The sequence below is a fragment of the Clinocottus analis genome, unplaced genomic scaffold (assembly GCF_023055335.1).
Source record: "Clinocottus analis isolate CAN_PGR_092001 unplaced genomic scaffold, fCliAna1.0.p SCAF_4, whole genome shotgun sequence".
In the NCBI taxonomy this organism is placed as follows: domain Eukaryota; kingdom Metazoa; phylum Chordata; class Actinopteri; order Perciformes; family Cottidae; genus Clinocottus; species Clinocottus analis.
Genome location: NW_027176153.1, coordinates 20,950,261 through 20,971,889, shown reverse-complemented (window position 1 = coordinate 20,971,889; position 21,629 = coordinate 20,950,261). Strand labels below are relative to the sequence as shown.

Sequence of the window (21,629 nt, the reverse complement as noted above, 5' to 3'; positions counted from 1 at the left end):
TAGTTTTCTGAAACCAGTCCCTCCTTTACTCATCCTGTCTATGCAACCCTTCATGCTTCAGTGCCTCCATCGTGGATTCCTCCTGCTGCAGCGCTCCATCCTTTTTGCAGTTCCATTTCCTCATCCTCTTCCTTTTATCCTTCTGTCCCTTTCGCTTTTCCATCCTCCACACTCGCTCCTTCAATCCCTCACCTTTTAAATCTCCCAATTCCTTCCCATGTTCACCCCTCCCTGTCTTCATATCTCTACGCTTCCAGTTGAGTGCCTCCCGTGTGTGTCCCGATGCGCACTCCGAGGTTTGTGTGCTCTTGGCATCCAGTCCCTCCACACAGCAGCCTCGTCTATTATTGAACGTCACGGGGACCTTTGCTCAGTGTAGGAACATGCCCCTGTTGTTAGCGGACGATATTCCTTCATCCTGAAGCTCAAAAAAGACAAAATAGTAATGCATGGAAAACACAAACTTGCATTGTTTGTCTTGTTTTACCGCGAAATGGTTATACAACGACAGCGTCTTTGTTCATTCATGAGGTTTGTACTCCTTCTGGCCCGAGCAACAAAGACATAGCAGATGGGCTCGGCGGCTCGGTGGGTTGGAAATCTTAGCTCGGGCTATAAGACACAGAGTTTGGGAGGACGAGCAGGGGAGGGAGGCCTCGAGGCGGACGCTAATTATCCCCTGCCAATGTTATGGAGTGGGGCAGTTTGAATTCACTCTTGTGTAATCATTAATCAGATCTATACGCAATTAGTTTGTAATGATTCAGGTTCAAAATCGCCATCAGACAGAGGGACTTGCCCGAGGAAGAGCTTGTGGATCGAAAACGTTGCCTTGAAAAGACAGAAAAAGAGAAATAAATAAACTTCTTATTTGGATCCTAACAGTGTGCAGACCCACACTGTGCCCCGCAGAAAAGGACTCAGCATTAGCACACATTGTTCTTGTGATGAGTGAATGAACAATAGTGGTTATGCAGTGAGGATATTTATAAATATTACATTGGAAGGTTAATTGTGATCTCATTACAACAATGACAACTGCAACACAATCAAATCACATTCAGTCACATTTAAGTTTACACATTTCACATTGAACAGGAAAACAGGTGCAGAAATACACTGGTAAAACTACATGTTAATATTAGTATGAGATTAGATTATTTGTGTGTTCATATCAAATCATTTAAAAAAAAACATTTAGCATTTCATTCCTATTGTCGGAGTCACGATAGATGTCTAAAAAAAAAAAAGAGAACCAGAGTTATCATCTATTTTCTCACGCGGTCTTCTTTCTTGTCCACACCTGACGCCTACATTACCCACTATGCAACTCTCCCACTGACAGTTCGTTGGAGATTCAGGTGTGGTGTGCAGGTAGCTCGCAGCCCAGAGATGAGGAGTGTGCTAAAGAGGTCTGGTAAGCTCACTTCTTCCTCACTCCACACCTTCAGACTTCTACTCTTCATCCACACTAACTCGGCCGCCATCACTTGAGGGAAGTTAAGACTTAGCACAGATTTCTCTGTCCAACCTTTTGTCACTTATTGTACTCCCATGACCTGTAAACAGACACTGATGTGTCAGAACAAGAGTTCCCCTGAACGTTAGACTCAATCTTAACTCACCTGAGCTTCAGTTTTTCAGCTTTCTAATACAGTTCCTATCGTCGTTCATTAGCTTTGCTACTGCTGTTATTCAGCTTTTAGCATGATAGTCAAGCTGTGTTGAAATTCTGCAACAAAACTACAAACCAAAAGAGACAAGGCCAGTTTTCTTTCTGTATGTGTAATGTCTGTGAGTGTAACTTCACTGGAGCCTCTTTCAGGAGTGATCTTTAAGTTTAATTGACTCCTCTGCTTCTAATTCGCTAATCCATCTGGACTCTTAGTCACGTGACGTGGGGGCATGTTCTGATATTCAGGCTACTTTTAGGACTGACATCCTCAAATGCCTCCTCTGTTTCCTCCATTTATTTCACTCCTGTGACTTCATTCACCTCGATAGCCTATCATAGGTGCAAAGAACCGTGTAGTTTGAAGCCTCCATTGAATGTTAAAGAAACCCGGGGAAGCCTCAGCGGCTTCAGCCACTCAGTTTCCAGATTTCACGTGGATTATTAATGCGCTGGTTTATGCGAGGCCATCGGCTGCTCTTGAGACACTCCCGTCGCTCTTTCATCATCGTGCACATAGGATTTCCCTTTGGCACGGCCTCAACCGTGCAGGTCTGTGAAGATGTGCAATTGACTCTCTCTCTCTCTCTCTCTCTCTCTCTCTGGCCCGCTCGCCCTTTCACGCTATAGTTTGATGTCTAATATGTTAGTGAACCCTGTTGTAAATAACAGCTCTGTCTGAAATAAAAGCTGTAATTAACATTGTCAAGGTGCCGGGGCCGAGAAGCCCCCATCACATGAAGGCGTCGTGAAGCTGGAGAAAACGGACTAATGGCGAACATTCAGGGCAATGATTGGACAGCAGTGATATTTTGTTAGCAATTAGATTCTGCTCATTATTATTATTTTTCAACCAAAACTCCCCTCCCTTCATCTTCTTCTCTCCTCCATTAAAAAGTCACTGTGTTGGATTTTCCGAGGTGACATCCTAATTATAAAGCCGGCCCGCGGGCACAGCCAAACAAACAATATTTAAAATCTCATGTTGATACTTAAGGGTCTTTTTTTAGAAATTGGATGCATCACTTCCCGCCCTGTTGAATTATTCATCCGCAAACTGTATTTGTGTGCATTCTCTGCTCAGAAGAGGATGTCAGCTGGACCACTGCAAACAGCTTATTAGATCGAAAGTGTACCGTCTCTTTGATGGGCTTTGAGTGAGTCACCCACTCTCTGCCGCTGTGTGTGAGGCTTCTATATTTATTCTCGGTGTTCATCACAAGTTGCCTTTGTACTGTTGCCCATTCAGGCGTCTCAATGCCTACCAGGGTGCATCTGCTTAATCACCCAGTTTTATTTGAATTGGTTTACTTTACCTCACATGCACGCACTTTGATGTCAGCCCTTATTAACATCCAGAAAAGTGTCTGGTCATATGCTGCAGCACCGTGAGTCTATTTCATTTCACATTAACCTTGTGGAAAGTTTTCCCTCGTCGCCTTCATCTCGCTTGATTTAAGGTGACTGGAAAACCACTGATCCCGAAAAACATTCTTTTCAATGTGCCACATAGACCTAGTCCACAGTAATCAGGTTGTAATTAGATACAGCATAACATCATTGTGACTCTATTTCATGTTGTGTGTAAGTTACAAGCGAGAGAAGTGTTTAGATAAGCCGATGAAAACTCTGGAACCAATGTTGGCTCCGGACCTCATTTTCTCCTGTGTTTGAATTGTCGTAGGAACCCCAAATTAATTCCAATACTTGTGTTTATTGTATGTATTTGTTTAGCAAAGTCTTGGGGGAAAATGTATATCTGGAAAAAAAAAAATCACTTTTAAAAGATATTTTGATCGTAACTATGAACATCCAGCATGATATGAGCCAGATTCCCCAAAATGCCCCCTCGAGCAGTTAATAAGACACTTTTTTGGAAAGATTAGGACCTAAAGAATCGGAATTTGCAACAAAAATCACAATAAAACAAAGTCTTGGCCTGTTAGGAAGGAGTTTCAGTCAAAAACTGTGTCGTTCGGTTCAAAAATGGAAAGATGACGTACTTTATGCCAAAAGATTGTCTGAATGGGGCATGCTGGGACTTAAAAAGATTAATTAGTCCACCGTAATATATACATGTGTATATATATATAATGGCCAAATGGTAAAAGGCAGGCCAAGTAGCTGAGTAAAGCTGTAAGAGTAGACACACTCAGGTGCATGATAGAGTTCGTATGAGCACGACTGACATGATACCCGACCATCGATTTGTCCTCTTTGCTCTCCATCTGTGCTCCCTTGTTTCAAAGCAAATATTGAATTGGATTACTTTTTTAAAAAAAATAAATGTAATGGTTGTTTCAAACCAAAGTGGATTTCCTTACTCACATGTATCAGTTAATGCTCGGGTCGGGAATTATTCCAACTCCCTGCAATTAACATTTAATCATCATGCGGAACAAATGCTTCTCACAGATGATGCAAAGGTTATCTCGATGAAGCACAACGTAAAGAACAAGCGCTGCGTGCTGCTCCTCCCTTTAATGATTTCCTATGGCTTCTTCTCTGCACCACTGAGCCGTGTGACCGATAGATGGAGAATAAAAACAGGAGGAGACCACACGCAATCTGAAGCAGAACCTTTCCTCTATTTCCGGAGAGACACCTGCTGTTCCCACGCAGACGCTCTGACCCACAACACGCACAATTCACTCCATGAGGTCGACCGTATATAGCTGGAGACTAACAAGAGACGTCAAACCTGACAGCGTGAGCGCACTGTCAGGTTAAGATGACTTCAATCCAGCCTGTGTGATGAAACAGAAAGAACAAGACCTTTTAAGCTGTAAAGAAAGCAATGAGATCATGCATGGATACAAACATGTATGTTCAATAATTTAATTCAGCATATTTGACGACAATAATGCACTTTGTCTTTCAGGAGCAGAAATATGGTTGAAAATTTGAATCAGAGCAAAGAAATGTTTCGCAGTGCCAGCTAGTAGAAACATAAAAATACTACATCTGCAGTCCAGGAACCTAAATAATAAGTAAAAAAAACATACCGTGAACAAGATAATGTGCAAAAAAATACTGCCTTAAAATATTGTCATCAGAAGCTTATTGTAGAGAGCAATTTATTGTTCTCATTGTTTGAAAACAAACTGGATTAAATGCTTAAAATACCAACTTTACTGTATTTTATAATAACTAGCGGCTGTTAATTTTCCTTTGTGCTTAAATAATTCAGCAAATTACAAGACAAGCGGACAGATTTGTCCTTTGAGTAAATTGTCTATCTGACCAGTATGTAATATATTTTATCAGTCCATAACATATGATTTACACACGGTGTCCAGGAGAGGGCGCCGTTGCCTTTCCTGAGCATTGTTGACAAATCTGCAATAGAGTCACTCCCATGTAGACCGACTCCTTTCAACACAATGAAAACATTAAAAAAACACACACTTTCTTACCGACCGTAAACTTAGGAATGTTTGTAGAATTCACAAACGAGTAATATTAAATCTGTCACTTATACTTTTGTCGTGGTCAGTGGAATTAAAAGCCTTCACATGTACTATTTCCTCCAGTTGAAAGCAGAGGGGATTTAAATAAGCGTCTGGGCTTTTGGGCAGCTGAGTGTCTCTGTCGTGGCGAGTCATCTATCGATCACCTGGCAGGAAGACAACGACCGTCACGGAGCTGCCTGAGACGCGGCGGAGAGATGGCGTGGCTACTGAGGATCTACTTTCACCGAAATAGATATTTTACTGCAGCAAAGATCAATGAGCAACATCCCTGTAGCTGTCTGGAAAAAGAACTACTGCCAGTCACTGATTGTAAGGCCGATACCTGAATAAAGTCCCTCCATTATTAAGGTTATTGCTAAAAAAAAATCTAAATGATTCCATTTGTAATTCAAAAAATTAATGATCAACAAAACTCGTGTCACCTACTCATCATAGCCTGTCTCTCAACAAAAGAAATGAAAAGAATGGAGGGGAATAGAGGGATCTTAATAGCATCCAAACCTCAACAGAGAGGACGGTGAAGCGGGATAGGGCTCGTTCGATTGGTGGACGGTGCAACAACGCCTCTTTTCTTCCTCTAATGAGGGGCTATGAAAGGCCACAGTGAGGCTGTTTGGAGCGGCTCCCGGGGGCCCGAGGGGCTCGTTGACCTCACCGGGAGGAGGCCGGTTCAATGGGCTCGCTCCACTGCTCCCAGTCAGACAGTCAACAACCTGTACTGTAACGTCTTTTCAACCAACTAGAGCGGTCTCCTCTCCAAGTATGTGTTCAAATCTGAAGTAAATTCTACATAAACGGAAGAAGACGGTGGATTTGAAAGCAAATATAATATCAAACTTCCTTTTTTGAAGTGATGACAAAGTGAAGTGAAGAGACCTTCCCTTGTTCAATATGACCTAATCTGTCCAAAACAAACGTGTCGCTTCAGCTTTGAATAATGACATCAGCCGTGCACGCTTACAGCCGCTACCGAAATGTTAAAGTGCGATGAAAATGAAACGCTGGCAGAGATAAGGCTCAGCTTGTTTCCACGTGCCTGGAAGCACAATTACCCTTTGAATATTCACTCCCTTCAAATATTTGTATGGCACCCCTTCTACCGTGAACCCACCCTTTCCAAATATCCGAGGTGTATGTGCAGTCCTTGTATCCCAGTATCTGGAAAATATTTACAATACACACACTGGCCACAGGCAGTGTTTTCACGACGATGCCGCTTAAATATTGTGGAAGGATTAATTGGTTCCTTAAGGGTCTGCGAGCTCAACTTCTGCCCTTTTTTAGAGTAGAGGTCCTCTCCAAACAAACACATATTTTTATATGGGTTTGAGCTTTGAGAAACGTGAAGAAATAAGTTCAGTCACAGGCATTTTTTTTCTTTCTAGGAATTGACCATGAATGATAGATTTAGATCTGCTGCTCCAAGGAGCTCTCAATGAGTCCGAGAGATTGAGTGAAATAGTTCTTACTGCCTTATAAGTATTAACATGAGCACATGAGACCCTCACAGCTACGCAACCTACTGCTTTCCACCCTTCTGATCTGGGATATATCACAGGAAACAGTGTGTTCATGTTCAACACTCATCACTAATCACATTTCGAGGGCGTTGGAAAGTGATTGATTACGATTTGGGGCTCGATAACACGCCGCTGTCCTTCGCTTTGCTCTCGATTCCTCCCGTTCCAGACAACGAGTCAAAAACAAAGATGTTCTCAGTGTCTCGTTGGCTCATCTTTATCTTGAAAAGTGCTTCATAAATCAAACATCTATGCCCAGCTTTGAACCCAGTAAGAAAGGCCGGGATAATAAACCCCTCTTACATTACAGAGAAAAATCAAATATCAATAAGCCTAAATAAAGAAAGCTTAAATGTTTTATTGTTTTCTCTGTGAATACAGCCAGCTCTATACCCTGGACCTCCCGTTGCATTGTGTCACAGTTGAACCTCTGACACATAGAAAATTAGATTTCCTTTTAAAAGCACGAAGTGATAAATTACGACGCACATCCTTCACAAAGGCCTTTTGCACACGTCGCCTGTTTAATCAGCGTCCGCTTCTCTTTAGACTCATTTATTCCACAGGAGCAAATTTCCTGCCCCGTGAAAGCCGAGCTGAGGGTGAATGAATGCACTTTGCCTCGGCTGTGTCCTCTCCTCACTCCTTGGATATCGCACACCGACTCACTGCTGCCCCTTTTCCACACTGGCAGTACAGGATTGAGTTCAGGGGACATTAGCTTGCCATTCAGATTCAAGTGGGCGGAGACGTCCCACATCAGTTTACACCTCTAGATATTATCTTGTGTATCAGTGTTGATTCATGGCAAAGCAGTGTTGTGTGTTTTTTGTTTTTATCTGGGTCGGTGTTTCTGTGGCGTTGCAGTATCGGTAGTGTCTGTGAGACTGATGACGTGGGTATCGGGGTGGGGGATCTTCACTTCTTTTGTCCTCTTGAGGGTCTTCCTGCCCGTCCACTTCCTTTTAAGACAAAAAAAAAGGAGGCAGAGCTGCGAGGACTGAGCTTTTGTTCCTGACGTGATGTGATTAAAGGCCTCTGTCTGTCTGGGCTGCACCCATTCTGATGCCTCGCACGCCACAGCTGCTTTAGTTAATTGAATTGTCAGGAAAGCAGACAGGACTGTGAAGGTAGCACCGCGACTGAAGCGCCAATCAATAGAGTGGTACTTAAAGTTGGAGAGTGGCGGTGGCAACGACGCACAGAACAAATGGTTGTTCGCAGAAATCAAGTGAATAGCGTTGGATAAGAAATAAACTATTTATCTTTTTAAAACGGTCACAAATACCTCTTAAGTGGCAACTTGAAATGTAATTTAAAAATTCTTAACTCGTTTTCTTGCATTTGGTTGTACTTATTGAGTATGGATTCTAGATAACAACCATATGATATGTAGCATTATTTATAGATGGATGTGAACTGTACAATCTTTCAGATTCAAGCTATACCTAACCCATTTAAAACGTCCTATATGTGAATTTTGTTAAGATATGTTTTATTCTATTATTCTGTTACATTTGGTCGGGCACAACATAGGACGGCTAACACCATCTTAATAAAATTTTTCCTTCCACAAGTATTGTCACTGTTAAATAAAGTAATAAAATAGATAACGCTTGAGTAAGATCAGCAAACTAGAGTCCACAGCTGTGCTAGCAGCTCTGTGAGGCTGTTTGGTTAGCTCTCAGTGTTGATGTTTAGTATTACGAGTCGTGTCCCCATCTTAGCTAACCGTGTTAGCACGCTAACGTTAGCTTGTTAGCACGCTAACGTTAGCTTGTTAGCACCAAACACAAAGCGCAGCAGAGGCTGTATAAATCAACATTTTGATGTAACGATAGTTTAAGGTGTTATCAAAAATATCAAAATTGATTCTGTGGAAGGCGTGTGCGTGTGCGTGTGCGTGTGTGTGCGTGTGTGTGTGTGTGTGTGTACCGATTGTGGTGGCAATAGCCCATAGTAACAATGTCCACCTCATGGTGTTGTTAGAGGAAAAGTCAGGGATTGCCGAATTCAGTTGGCTTCATCCTCTGGAAACCATGAATGTCTGTACTCTACTTCATGGCAATCCATACAATAATAATAACATTAATAATATTATTATTAATAATAATAATAATAATAATAATAATAGATATGGTGGACCTCTTTTGCATGAATCATCAGGAATGTAAAATCAATAATCGCCGCGATAGATGAAGCCTCTTTCAGCCAAAGATCTGTCTGATCAGATCCTCTTGGCCAAGAGATAAAGTGAGCTACGATGATGCTGTGTTGAAATATTTTCAGAAAATTGCTGTCTCAGAGGAAAAGCGATGATGTAATTGTGGGGAGATGATGTAATTCTTTATCAGCATGTTTGTTTGGTGGGTGCATTGATTAATTAAGTGCTCAGTTACAACCAATGCATTGTTGTTTTAATGGGTTGAAGACATCATTGGTCCTCAGGGATATTAACGTCCTGGACTGGTGAGGTTTTATTTGTTTGTGATTTCAGGGTCAAACTAACTGTTGTTGTCACCTAAAAACTTTGCTTTTACCATCAGACACGGCTGACTCTGCTCAACACCGAGTCGGTTTCATCCGACATATTCCTTCCCCTGCGAGAGTAAAATGTCTTTTACATAACTGGCTGATGCGATAGACTACGACCCTTCTTTATTCAATAATTCATGCTGCCCTCATGTTGTTTATCAAATTCAACAGCCTGCTCTGAAGGATACTCTCTGTGTACAGGCATTTCCTCCGTTTAGTCAATGTTATATTACTAAAGCTACGACAACTCCGTCCTCCTTGTACTCCACGTGTGTGTGCATACCAGCAGTGATGGTTTTACAAATTATAAACTCGTTCACAGAGGTCATTATCACCTGCAGTATGCGGGAGTGGAGCTGGGGCAAGGCTTCATGATGAGGGCATTTGTGAGGAATGATTCGTTTGTCTACACCCTGTTTAACCAGCTGTCTTCCAGTATCAAAGAGAGGGAGTGTTGCAAGACTTGTTGTTTAGCAATCTCCCACAATGCCAAGAACTCTCCTCTTTGTGTTGCCTGTAGCTGTTTAAAGAAAACAAAACAAATAAGTACCTGCCACTGTGTTCCCTGTGATCTTGATGCATGAGAGAGAAGACATAGCCCCTACATACCACTACACACTGGTTCCCTGGGAGACTGGCATGGTCAGCAGCAACCCCCTCCCCTTCCTCTCTCCCATCCTCTTCTCCCCCCTTGCCTGTGAAGGAGGCGTGTGTGCGAGGAAGAGGCAGGGCACGTTAGCCGACGCTGCGGGAGTGGAACTCAGACGGCAGGCAAAGCATACAAACACACACACACACACACACACGCATGCACGCAAATGCTCAGTCAGCGTAAGTGACACAAGTGCTGGCTCCATTCGGCAGTGAGTTAACTGACTGGCTGCTATCCGTTTGCCGGCATGTCGCAGAGGAAGAGGAGTTTCACTTTTGGAGCCTATGGAGGGTAAGAATGAATATCCTGATAATTTGCAGAACAACTGAACCCTCTCCACAAAACACAGTTCTCCTTTGTGTGAGTGTAAGTGTGTGTGTGCGTGTCATTGTGTTTCTGTCTCTTCATTTGATGACTGTGCAGATTCAGTGTCTAGGTATTTGTGGTCCATTTGCTCTTGAATGTCATTCTATTTATGATATCAGCTTTGGTCTGAAAGATCTCAGTTGTCAGTTTTGTGGTTTCTTTCATAGGTTGGACCTAATAACAGCTGTTTCTGTTTTGAAGTTGCATATATATATTCTGTGTAGGAATGGCATCAGATGTGAAAGGCATAAACATTAGAGAGGAAAGTGAAAGCCCAACAGAGCTGAAGGTAGGATGGATGTGAATTGTATGTTGTGAGTCGGCACTTATGTGCCCAGTGTTTGTGAGATGCCCACTTCAGACTTTACATGATACTGGACAGCAGACGCACAGTCAGCAGAGAGCTTTTTAATGGTCTCAAGGTGAACAGGTGTGCAACTGAATACCTGACCGCCTCTCGTCAAGGATAAGATTTGTGTACATCTATATTATTGTGTAAGCTTGTGTTGAAGGTGGCCTCTAAGAGACATTAATACAAATGCATTAAGGGCATTGAAGGAAATCGCTTGCAGACTTGCCGGTGCACGTGTCGCTTGTTTGGTAATGCATTCTGATAGTTTCAAGGTAAGAACCACACATTTGGAGACTAATAATGTGGAAAATATACCGTTTTTAATTGATACGCCTGCAAATCGTTGTCTTCTGCTAGTTGAGGGTCAATGAGTTCAAGCTGTTATCGACTGATGTGTTGAGCGACGAGACGTCCGCCTGGAAAATTTTTGTTCCATCAAGTCATAGAAAATGTCTGTGTTTCTGCTTAAGGCGGATGCTTTTCCTTGGTATGATAACTATTAACCTTCTCTGTGTGGTAGGGAAGCCCCAAATGGTTCCATAGAAAAGCTCAGGGTATTGTCTTCTCCTCAACGTTTCTGGTGGGGCAGTTAACCCGACTTAAATTTGCCAAATCAACCAGTTAGTCCTCATCCTTGCAAAGTCTTTTATCTTGTAAAAAGGCAGAACTACTTGAAATCACTCCTGATCAAGCGTAAATCTCACCTTTGTGTCTTCCCAATGGCCAGATAAATTCAAGTAACGCCAGCTCAAAGGTCCCATAACTTCCATCCATTCTGTCATTCGTCGTCCGGCCAATTGAAATGCCACGACGGGGCATTTAATGGCGTGGACGCCCCGTCGTGGCATTTCAATTGCCACACTTCTAATTGATCATTTGCATGTGTACTCCAGAGAGTCCTTTTAGCCGGTGCACGGCGTATATTTAAAGGCAAAAACTTTCTTTTCCGTTTTCTGTAAGGCGATGTGGCCTTGGATGACTTGGCATTTCGATAGGTCAGTCTGATTGCTGACATCAGTGAGTGGTCTGTAATACACTCTGCCCCCTGCATCCCATTGGTATTCACTGAAGGAAACGCAGCCCCTCTGTTCTCTGTCTTTCTCTGACGCAGCATGCTCTATAATTTTGGCATTAAAAAATTAAAGGAGCTGCCACTTAATTTGAGTGTCAGGCTTTTACTTTGGGTAGGTTATATCCCTGTCCTTTTTTAAGAATTTGTATCGCATGTCTTTTTAGATGATGACTGTATTTTGGCAGTCAAACTGCTTCTAATTTAAGTGTGACCACGATGCAGCACTGAGGTTTCATATCCTTTTTTATTTTCGTATCCTTTGGATCTGCTCCTAAATGCCTCTATGTCCCACAAGGTGCCCTGTAGCTACTATACAGGATGTATACGTTTGTCTGTATTCAGCTCTGTAGCTCACAGTGTTTCCTTATCAACTAACATATCATGACATGAACACAGACCTGTAGCCTGCGTTAGTGCAACATGGAAACATTGTCCCTCCTGTTCAAAACCAACCGAGTGGAAAGACTTGCATTGTTTTTTTTAAATCTGAGCGGGCCTGAATTGTAATCCACGTCCTCTTGTCAGCTGAGTTAGGAATGTCATTTCTTCAGTTGACAACAGACACTTCAGCGTGTTTCCCAGTGTTAAACCGATTCATGATAGCGTTTTGTGAACATGTTTGAGATTTATCTCACCGGTTTGTGGCTCCAACAAGCAGGCAAAAAAATGTTCATGTTTTTCTTTGATGAAAACCTTTGTTCAGTGCTGTTGGACAACACAAGAGGCTTCTATCTCCATTTAGTTTGTTAATAATCTAGTGTCTAAGGCTTATTGTGTTAAACATTATACCACGGACAACAGGGAGACAACAGAGAGAGAGTATTTTTGTTTGACAGAAGCAAATGTTTGCATGACAAAAGATGATTAGACCTCAAGGCAGGGCTACTTGAGAACAGGAGGCCACTCAAGTACCCCACCAAGGGCAGTGGTAAAACAAACAGGGGATGTAGAGCAACCAGAGGGCTCTTCATCGCCTCCCCTGTTAGTCCACCTTGGATATTTACTTTGACATTCACATTCATATTCACAATGGCAAGCCAACCACAGAGAAGAATGGGGTGGGGAAGGCACTGGGTGAGCTGCAGTTAATTATCTAATGCTCACAGCGCAACCAATTGTTAAATTATTTTTGATCTGATAAGAATGGAAACATTTATATTATAGTCTTGAATTTTGGAAGTCCCAAAGTGCCTCAATGCTTTCAGATTGGCCTGCTCCAAACTGGTAATAACTCTGCAGTCACGCCAGACAATTTTACTGCAACGCTGTGCCCGTGTTGACACAGTTAACACTTAACAAAATAACACCAACACAAGACCAAAAACTGGTTTAAAATGGCACAAAAAAATGATCCGTGACAACCTTGTATTAACTAAAACATTCACAAGATGTTTAAAACTGACTGTTAGGAATAAGATGAGTTGGGAATGAGAACAGAGTTAAATGACACACGTAAATCTCAAAACGCACATTATATGACGTGCAAAATTACATTAAACATGCCGTGCAGGCATCTTTTTTCATTCTATTCTCTCTTCAGAAAAAAATTATCAACATTATTGCCATATCTTGATGTATAACACTTGTTTTCTTAGGATCCAGACTTTAGCATTAAATTAAAATGTTACTAAACTGATTAAATAAAACTATCTGGGACTGAGTGACATGACATCACAGAATAAAGGAAAGCTACTCATGACAACAGAAAACATGTGATGTTTAGTTGATGTGATAGATGGATGGATAGATAGATAGATATCACAGTGCCTACTCGCAGTAAGCATAGCAGTGGTACCAGCATGTGTGTGTGTGTGTGTGTTTCACATACACTGTATCCTACTGTACTGGAGCTAAATGAGCACATTGAACCACTTTACGCTCATTTCTCTGTCAATGGACACATTCAGTACGCTGGGCCAAGATACAGTATCCAGTCTAGATCTGGTCATGTGGTGTTTGACAATGTTTCTTGTTCCTGCCCTCAGTGTTATGTATAAATAAATTGTTCAGCATTCAAGCCAGGCCTCTTGTGTCTCTGTGTTTCTATTTTTCTGACAGTATCCAGTTCCTATCCTGAAGTATAATGGCTCGGTCTGGTACTAGAATTTGTGTTTGCCGAAGGTGTGAATTTGTGAAATGCCTCATTCAAAGTAGACTGAATAAACTCACATGCTGTATTTATCCTGATCTCCACCTGTCTTGTTTCTAGATGCCGGTTGGTCCACCGCTTTGATCCAGACAAAAATGTCTACACAACTTTTTAGATGGATTCCCATCAAAAATCTGCCCAAACATCCCGGCCTGCGCGGTAGTGTCGTGACTAGCGCTGTCAATTCATGGTGGGCTCAACCATTCTTGGAAAACTGCTCGATGGCAGCCCGTGGTTTCTCTCTTTAGTTGGGAAAGACGGGACAACTTTCTCAATGAATACACTTTTAGTACTCTGCAAGAGGAGCCGGGCGTTCGGTTCCCGGTCTGGGGCGGTCCTTCTGTGTGGAGTTTGCACGTTCTCCCCGTGGTGGCGTGCGTTCCCTCCCGTGTTCTGCGGCTCACTCCGTGGCTTCCTCCCATAGTCCAAAGACTTGCGGAGACTCTAACTGTGGATGTTTATGGTTGTCTGTCTCTATACGTGCCCTGCGATAAACCGGTGACCTGTCCAGAGTGTTTCCTGCCTTCGCTCAATGTCAGTCGGCATCGTCCCCCGCGTACATCATAGCTACAAAACATTAGCATGCTAACATTGTGACCGTGAACACGGCAGCATTTATCTGCCTAAAGAGCAGCGGCAGTGGGAACTCTCTGTGTCAGAGGTCGCTGACCTTAGGCTAATGGAGACGCGCGGTAGCTTAACCGATTAAATGATTTATGGTAGTTCCATTGATTTTTATCCACACCGGCGTTCTGCAAAGACCTGCCCTAATCTGATTGGCTAGTACTCATTGCCCACTTTACTGAATTTGTTGTGTTTATTGATTAAGAGCAAGGTTGGGGGAAGGTTGGTTGGGTTAATGATTTCAACTCACAATGTGGATGCCTTCATAAGGATGGCAGCTTTACTGTAAAGTGCTCTCATGAATATATTATGTCCTGATTGTGAAAGAATAAGAAAAAAATATATTTTGCTTTGCACAATAATACCTAATAGAGAATCTAAAAACATCCCTTCATACCAAAAAGGACCCCCACGGCTATCCAAGTGACTTTTTTACCCGTATAATGCCGAAAACTTGTCATTAGTCGGCATGTTCTGAGCTTTTGCTGAAGCACTAATCATGACTCCCCCACAATGTGTTGTTGACGTCGGAAAGAAGAATAATTTCTGTGAAAGCCGGGTTCACTGGGATCATGTTCTTAGTTTCACAACATCAGTTTAATACTAAAATGTCTCTCCGACTTATGTAATAGTATGTGTACTCACAGCAATGAGCTTATACTCATGTATATTCTTGATGAATATTAATGTCAAAGGGTTATTACTTCAAGCGTCTTTACAGTCAGACAAAAGCTTAACACACAGCGAGCGTCTGCAAACTGAAAGCTGTCGTGATTGTTCAGGTATCGTCCCAGACCCTCGTAGATAATTTGGTTCGTGATGTTTTTCGGTGAAGTGCTTCATCAGATATAGAATTAACGCTGCAAGAATGTTTAAGTGAAGCAGAACAACAAACGTGTTCGCTTTAAGCTGGATTTCCTCCGGGCTGACTCCTCAACTCCGTCTGGTGACCTACTTGCCGCGAGCAGCGTTAGCTGACTTGATGTACGCCGCGGGCCTCAGCTAATTCCTGAAGTGAAGGAAAAAATGTTTAAAAGTTTAAAAGCAGGGAAGAAATTAGGACATTGGGAGTTGCGCTTAAAGTCAGATTAAGTTGCATGGACGAGCTGACACCGTGATGTCCGAGGGTGTCTTGGGCTCCGACCTTGAGCCTTCCCATCCCCCCGCTGATGTTTGTTTCCATAGGAAAGCAGCTTGTGGTTGTTACCTACAAGAGCGTTGAAGAAGCATGAGAAACATGTCTTTGGTATTCAGCCACCACATCCTGAGTTGTAATTCCCATCCGGATAAGTAAAGTTCAGTTTTGACTGGTTTTTCAATAATTGTCGGAAACAAGACAGATTTATTCAGCGGCTCTTTTGAGTGAAAAAATAATAGGCTAATCATTATAATTATTATGGGATGTACAAAGTCTTTACTTCCTCACAAAGTCCAGATAAATTGTTAAATCTACAGGTACCGATGTAGTTTTCTTGTCTCCTATCTGAAATCAACCTTATTTTAATCTGGAGAGTCGGATAAAATGAAGATAATTGTAGACGTCTGACCTGAGCAGCAGCAAGATAAATCTCCCCCCCAGTGGACTCCAGACACTGTGGTGGAGGCTGATGATGCTGATTGAATGATGAGTTGATGAATTTGCGATGATTGGGTGTCGATGGAGAGGTGGAGGGCTGCGTCACGGCAGCATGAACGTACTCCAGATAGAGACAATCCTATTTAAAAAAAGAGACGGCGGCAAGATGATAGGCTAACGATGTAATTGCTTCGTTGTGCTATTGGATCCCGGCGGATCTAAACGGCTGATATCGTGATTGACAGACCCAGAACCATGACGGCAAGCAAAGGATGAGTGAGCATGCGTGAGGAGGGACTGGCAGATGTATGAGACACAAACTACAAGCCAAAGCACACGAGAGTACAGTCTTCCTAACTGAGCTTCATCCTCTGCCATCAGACAGCTTACGTAGCCCTTCTGTTGCTTGTTGTACAATATTTGAGTGGAGGCATGTTTGAGCAGTTTAGAGAGTCTCTTCATTTCAAAATCTTGGACAAATTCATCTTCATCTTCCTCAGTATGTTGAGGTCTCAGCGCTTGGGTATCACAATCTGTACGTAATATGGGAAATTTCCTGTCTTGGCTTTGGTATTTCAGTTTGGAGCCTTTATCCAATAATCTCCACACACACCCTGGTTGATTTCATTTTAATGGGAATGCCATGAAACCTGAGACGAGGGTGAGGAGCACAGGATGAGGTTGAGCAAATGTTATTCCTAGTGATGCGGTTCACATGAAAACAACTTTCCTCTTCACTTCAAGAAGCAGAGCCGACAGCCCATAAGTGTTATGGCTTTCTACCAAGGACCACTATGCATTCCACTTAAGATGGAGGTCTGATTTATCTGCACACGCACACACCCACGTGTCTGTCAGGCTAAGTGAAATCAACACTGCTGGTAGATTTGAGTGAGAACAGCGCCATAAAATCCATTTCAATGTCAGTGGACGTGTCACGTGGAGACCTGGGGTTGAAAATGACGAGCGATCTTCTGCACGAAGGGGAATCGGGCGACGTCCTACTGTACCAACACCGGTCTGCTGATCCGTGACTCCACAGTGAACAAACAAACCCCACAGGGCCTGTTTCCTCTCACTTACACTTTTCTGAGGAGGAGGACGCGTTTAGCTTTCATTTATCTTTTTGAGAATTTCTCGAAACAAAAGTTGACAGGTTGATACATATATATGCAGAAAACCCCAAATGTTTTTTTGCACTTCTTTGGTTTGTGTGTGTGTATATAGGATATCCAGTGTTGTGCCTTGTGCTGCATGCTGTCTGCTGTGATCACAGCTGGTGTCTGTGATGTACTCTTTGCCCCTCAGCTGTGCGTTTGTGCGTTTGTGTTCAGTATCAGCTGGCTGGAAGGCAACTGCTGGTTTCCAGTGTCCGTGATCCTGGAATCGGACGCTCCGTCCGTCACGCAGCAATGACGTCGGGTTTAGCTGGTTCTGTCGTAGTATTTGTTTCTGACGCCGTCGTTGGCGGACCCTCGCGGCATCTCCGTGGCTGACCGCTTCTGGGGGTCGACGCTGCCGGTGGGTGCTGAGCCGGATTGAGGGGAAAGCGGCGGCTCCTGAGCAGCTGGGGTTGCTGATCTGAAGCTGTCAACTAGAGTGTTACAATACACAAGAGACTCGGAGGGGTCGAGATGATCAGCTTTGGCTTTTTCCTATCGGCGACCTGGCAATCTGCACAGATTTCTCAGGGAGATTATTGCTCGGGCTTATTTGGGTAAACTCCCATGTGCTGGCAGAGATTTCAATTATCTTCATTTGTACTGACTGAAGGCCGTTATCACAGACGGTAGTCTCTGGTATGCCGTGCCTGGCGAAGGCCAGTTGTGCTATGTAGCTTGTCAAGCTCCAAATACCTGCTGTAATAGTTCTCGTCGTTACAGTTGAACAGTTCAGCGGCGACTGCTAGCGATGGCCTGTCTTGCTTATCACGAGCTCCTTATCGTTCAAAGGCATGTGTTCAAAACCGGTGGGGCGCTTTCCAACCATCTTCTCAATCTGCACGTTCATTCTTCGCCAAAAAAAGGATTTCACGGGCTCGCTGGGTGCACTTTTCTCGGCAATGCGACCTCCATGTATTCAGGGCAAAATCTCTGCCAACGTTTTTCTCACCATTTGAAGATGCGGATGATGTCGTTCATCTGTGGAAATTAATCTTGATCGCTCCAGTATTCGGCTATGCTCTGAGGGCGCATCCTTTACTTGATCATCTGTCTCAGTAGCACACGCTGTGTGCCAGGTAAGAGCCTGGATACTGTGTGTACCTGCAGGTCTAACCCTGCTCTGATCTAAGACACTGACTTCCTGGAGAGAGTATCTGCACCGGGAATGCCCTCGCCTCATCTGGAGGTTACTATGGGTGGGGGGAAAAAAATCAATACAGCACAGTATCGCGATATTTGCGTGGCAATATTGTATCGATACACGGAAGCCAAGTGTCAATCTTTTATTTAATCAATTCTAAACGTTTTGGTGACAATTTTGTTTGACAAAGTTTTCATTTGGGCACAATTTGCGGTTGAAAAAAAATGTAATAAATCCCATTATATCGCAATACTCAATGTATCGCGATAATATCGTACGGGCACTCAAGTATTATGACGACAATGTATCGTGAGACCTCTGGTGATTCCCACCCATAGAGGTTACGGTAACATTGTACCTCTGTAGTTGAAGTATCATGCTCTGTAGCTCTGGAGACGCTGTTTGTCAGTGTTTTTTGCATAAGGACGTCGCCTAAACTCTTTGCGAGGGTCAAAATATGTTAGTTCTGGACCTGGCTTATCTCTTAAATTTGTTTTAATGCTTCATCATTTTGTGCATCCCACATGAATACGCTACTCTTTCATCAGGTGCCGCATAGTGCGTTGAGAGCGTAGGGAGCAAAACTTCGACACATAGACGAGTTCACCATGCCAAGGATTGTTTCTGGCTCAGCTTTTGTCTTTGGGTGGCTCCATGTCTCTCTCGGCTAAAATCTTGGCCGGATCGCGCTTGGGTTACGTCTTTGGTGATATGGTGCCCAAAAATAGTTGACCTCGTTGGCACAGATTGTGATCTTCTCTGGGTTAAGCTTAAGTCCTCGCTCTCTGGAGCGCTGCAGCATGGCACGGAGGTTATTGTCAAGGTAATCCTTTTTTTTCTGTCGTATTTGAGGACATCATCGACTATCTCGCTGGTTGTTGAGAGTAAAGGTTAGTGTGGACTTGTTGTCCTCGGTCAATTTCTTAGGGTTAGGGTTTGGGGCGTTCTCATACCGCCATCTGACGTTGCACTGGCCTCTGACAACGAGTCGATCATCACCATAGTTATGGATTGGGCGTGTGTGTGTGTGTGGGAGCGACATTAGCTGTGTCTAACTTAAAGCTGATAGTTCTGTTTGGACCAATTTGCACATGCAAAGGCATCAATAATGCCATTTCCGTGTGTTACTGCATCAATAAACAAATCCTCATTGTCTGTATTATTGTCTAGCTCCTTTCATTCACTGTGTGCACTGCTCTTTCTTGTGTCAAACCCCACATCTTTGCAAAATGGTTCCCAATTGTTGGATAACTGGCACTGCTTTCCATTGACTGGGCAGCTTTCTTTTACTCCGTGAGCCTTGTTCGCGCAGCAGCCACATATTTCCACAGCACTCTCTGTTTTCCTCCTGTCTTGGCTGGAGAATGCGGACGACTGACGCCGCCAGCTATACTGTGAAGCTGTGCTTGTGCTGTTACATGACAGCTTTCAATGTCTATTGTTGGAGGTGAATGCATCCTGTAAACCATACTTTCTCTTATGATCTCTTCACTGTCAGCCTGTGACAGACTATAATTATGCTTTCTCAAATCTGTCACAGGCCGTTCGAAGGCCTCATTTAACTTTTTGGGTGAAATTTGTCTTGTGCAAATAGGACTTTTGTCTTTGGCGTGACGTACGCTCATTTTATTATTCCAGTGTCCTATTTTCATCTGCATCAAGTGTCCAAGTGTTAGAAATGTCACAGCTAAGAAGAGTAGGTAGCGGCATTTTTCATCCTCAGCTTTCTTTTTGAATGGACCAGAAAACATTAAGTTTAATGTCTTGCCACACACCTACAGTTGTGGGTTGTATTCATACAATATAACATTACATTAGTTGCTCTAGAGGCAGCTGTAGGAGCCCTGAGACACATACTAAACATCCCCTTTTCCCTTTGTCACCACCAGCTATCACAACAGCCATGAGTCACTGAGTTATCAGTATAAAATGTCCACTTTGTTTTGTTGCCAGTGAAGTCAAGTGCTGCATCCCAAGAGAAGTTGTTTATCTATGAGAGTGATGTTTTGCAATTAGAAGCAAAGAAAAAAGTATTTATTCCTTTTTTTTTGTATGTCAGCTTGTTAAAAAGTCCTGCCTTGTGGACTTAAATATCATGATTAATGTATTTTTATGAATTACACCTGTTAGACATAATGTTTCTCCTGCACACACGCTGCCATCTAGTGGCAGAAACTGTGCTCTGCATCCCAACCTGAGCCGTTTGCAGCGTCATTGTTTGATTTTGGCACAAATCTGTTTTATATAGCCACATGAGGACAGATGATAGTTCATCCTTGACCTACACTGAGTCATGAGCCTCATAGTGCGATTTCAAGACCCAACTTGTTTCAAGAAACACAGAGTTCGTGATCATCCTTTCATCCTCGGAGATGTTGCTTCAACAGATGGCAGGAGTTATTTCAGGATAACCCGGACCACTGAATAACCAACCGCTCTCAGTTCAGTGGACTACTTCTAAGTGGAAAGGATGGAACACTATCCTTCTGTGCTTTCCACATTTAAATGAGTCTGGGTAAACTTAGATGTAGATGCATGCTGGCAAGAGCATGGAAATGATCAGTGAGTGTAGGACTTAGTTGTATGCCATCTGGTGCTAATGTATTTTAATTTGTTCACGTCTTTCTTACTTATTGAAAGTATAACTTTGTGTAATTTAAGTACAGCTGACTTTTTTTGGGACACAGATTTACCACAAACAAAGACAACCAGAATGTCATGACATTTGTTATACCTGGTATAATTTATAACAACTGTCTGTTGTTTTTCTGTGTGTTTTTCTTTAGAGTTGACAAGACATTCGCCAAGGCCAGAAGCTTATGGTGAGTTTTTCCTCTTTGTCCATAAATATATTACGTTACGACGGCACATTGAAACAATGACAAATCATTGTCTATCTTATTCCTGCAACTTTTTTTTAAAACATTTTGACAAACAAACACGTTGGATTACACTTCTTCAAAGTCCTCTGGACTGGTGTTTAATATCGCTGACGCGGACAGGCCTCGTACGTTTTAAAATGTGTGGATCGGTCGAGCGAGTCGAGCGAAAGTAAGACGAACGAGCCAGTAAAGTGTTCGAGCAGACAGGGGGGGGATACCCGGTCCCTGCTGCTATCTCTGCAGTGCTGGCAGGGCTGAAGTGCTGCTGCGAGCGACACGTGGAGTCTGGCAGGGAGCTGAGCATGCACGCCTCTTGCCACTGCAGATAGATCACTTCATCCCCGATAGCTTTAGGTGTGGTGGCACGAGCCGGCCCTCAACCCCTCCTCTCTGTCTGACTGCAGCAGGTGAAACGGTGCCTTTCGCCGCAGTATCATCACTCCTTCCCTCTG

The 21,629-nt window shown here is 43.1% G+C and overlaps 1 protein-coding gene across 8 annotated transcripts in view; it reads left to right on the top strand.

The window, feature by feature from the left end:
• The first annotated feature begins 9,988 nt into the window (after positions 1-9,988).
• Positions 9,989-21,629, top strand: part of rap1gapa (RAP1 GTPase activating protein a) — a 44,091-nt gene continuing 32,450 nt past the window's right edge. For 5 of the 8 annotated variants that reach the window (XM_068596829.1, XM_068596833.1, XM_068596838.1 and 2 more), the window contains exons 1-2: positions 9,990-10,143; positions 21,082-21,117. In XM_068596829.1, coding sequence (XP_068452930.1) covers positions 10,100-10,143; positions 21,082-21,117 — 80 coding nt within the window. In that variant the 5' untranslated portion in view covers positions 9,990-10,099. Of the gene's footprint in view, positions 10,144-21,081; positions 21,118-21,629 lie in introns of all 8 variants that reach the window. The other 3 variants (XM_068596826.1, XM_068596836.1, XM_068596834.1) reach the window with 2 other exon arrangements.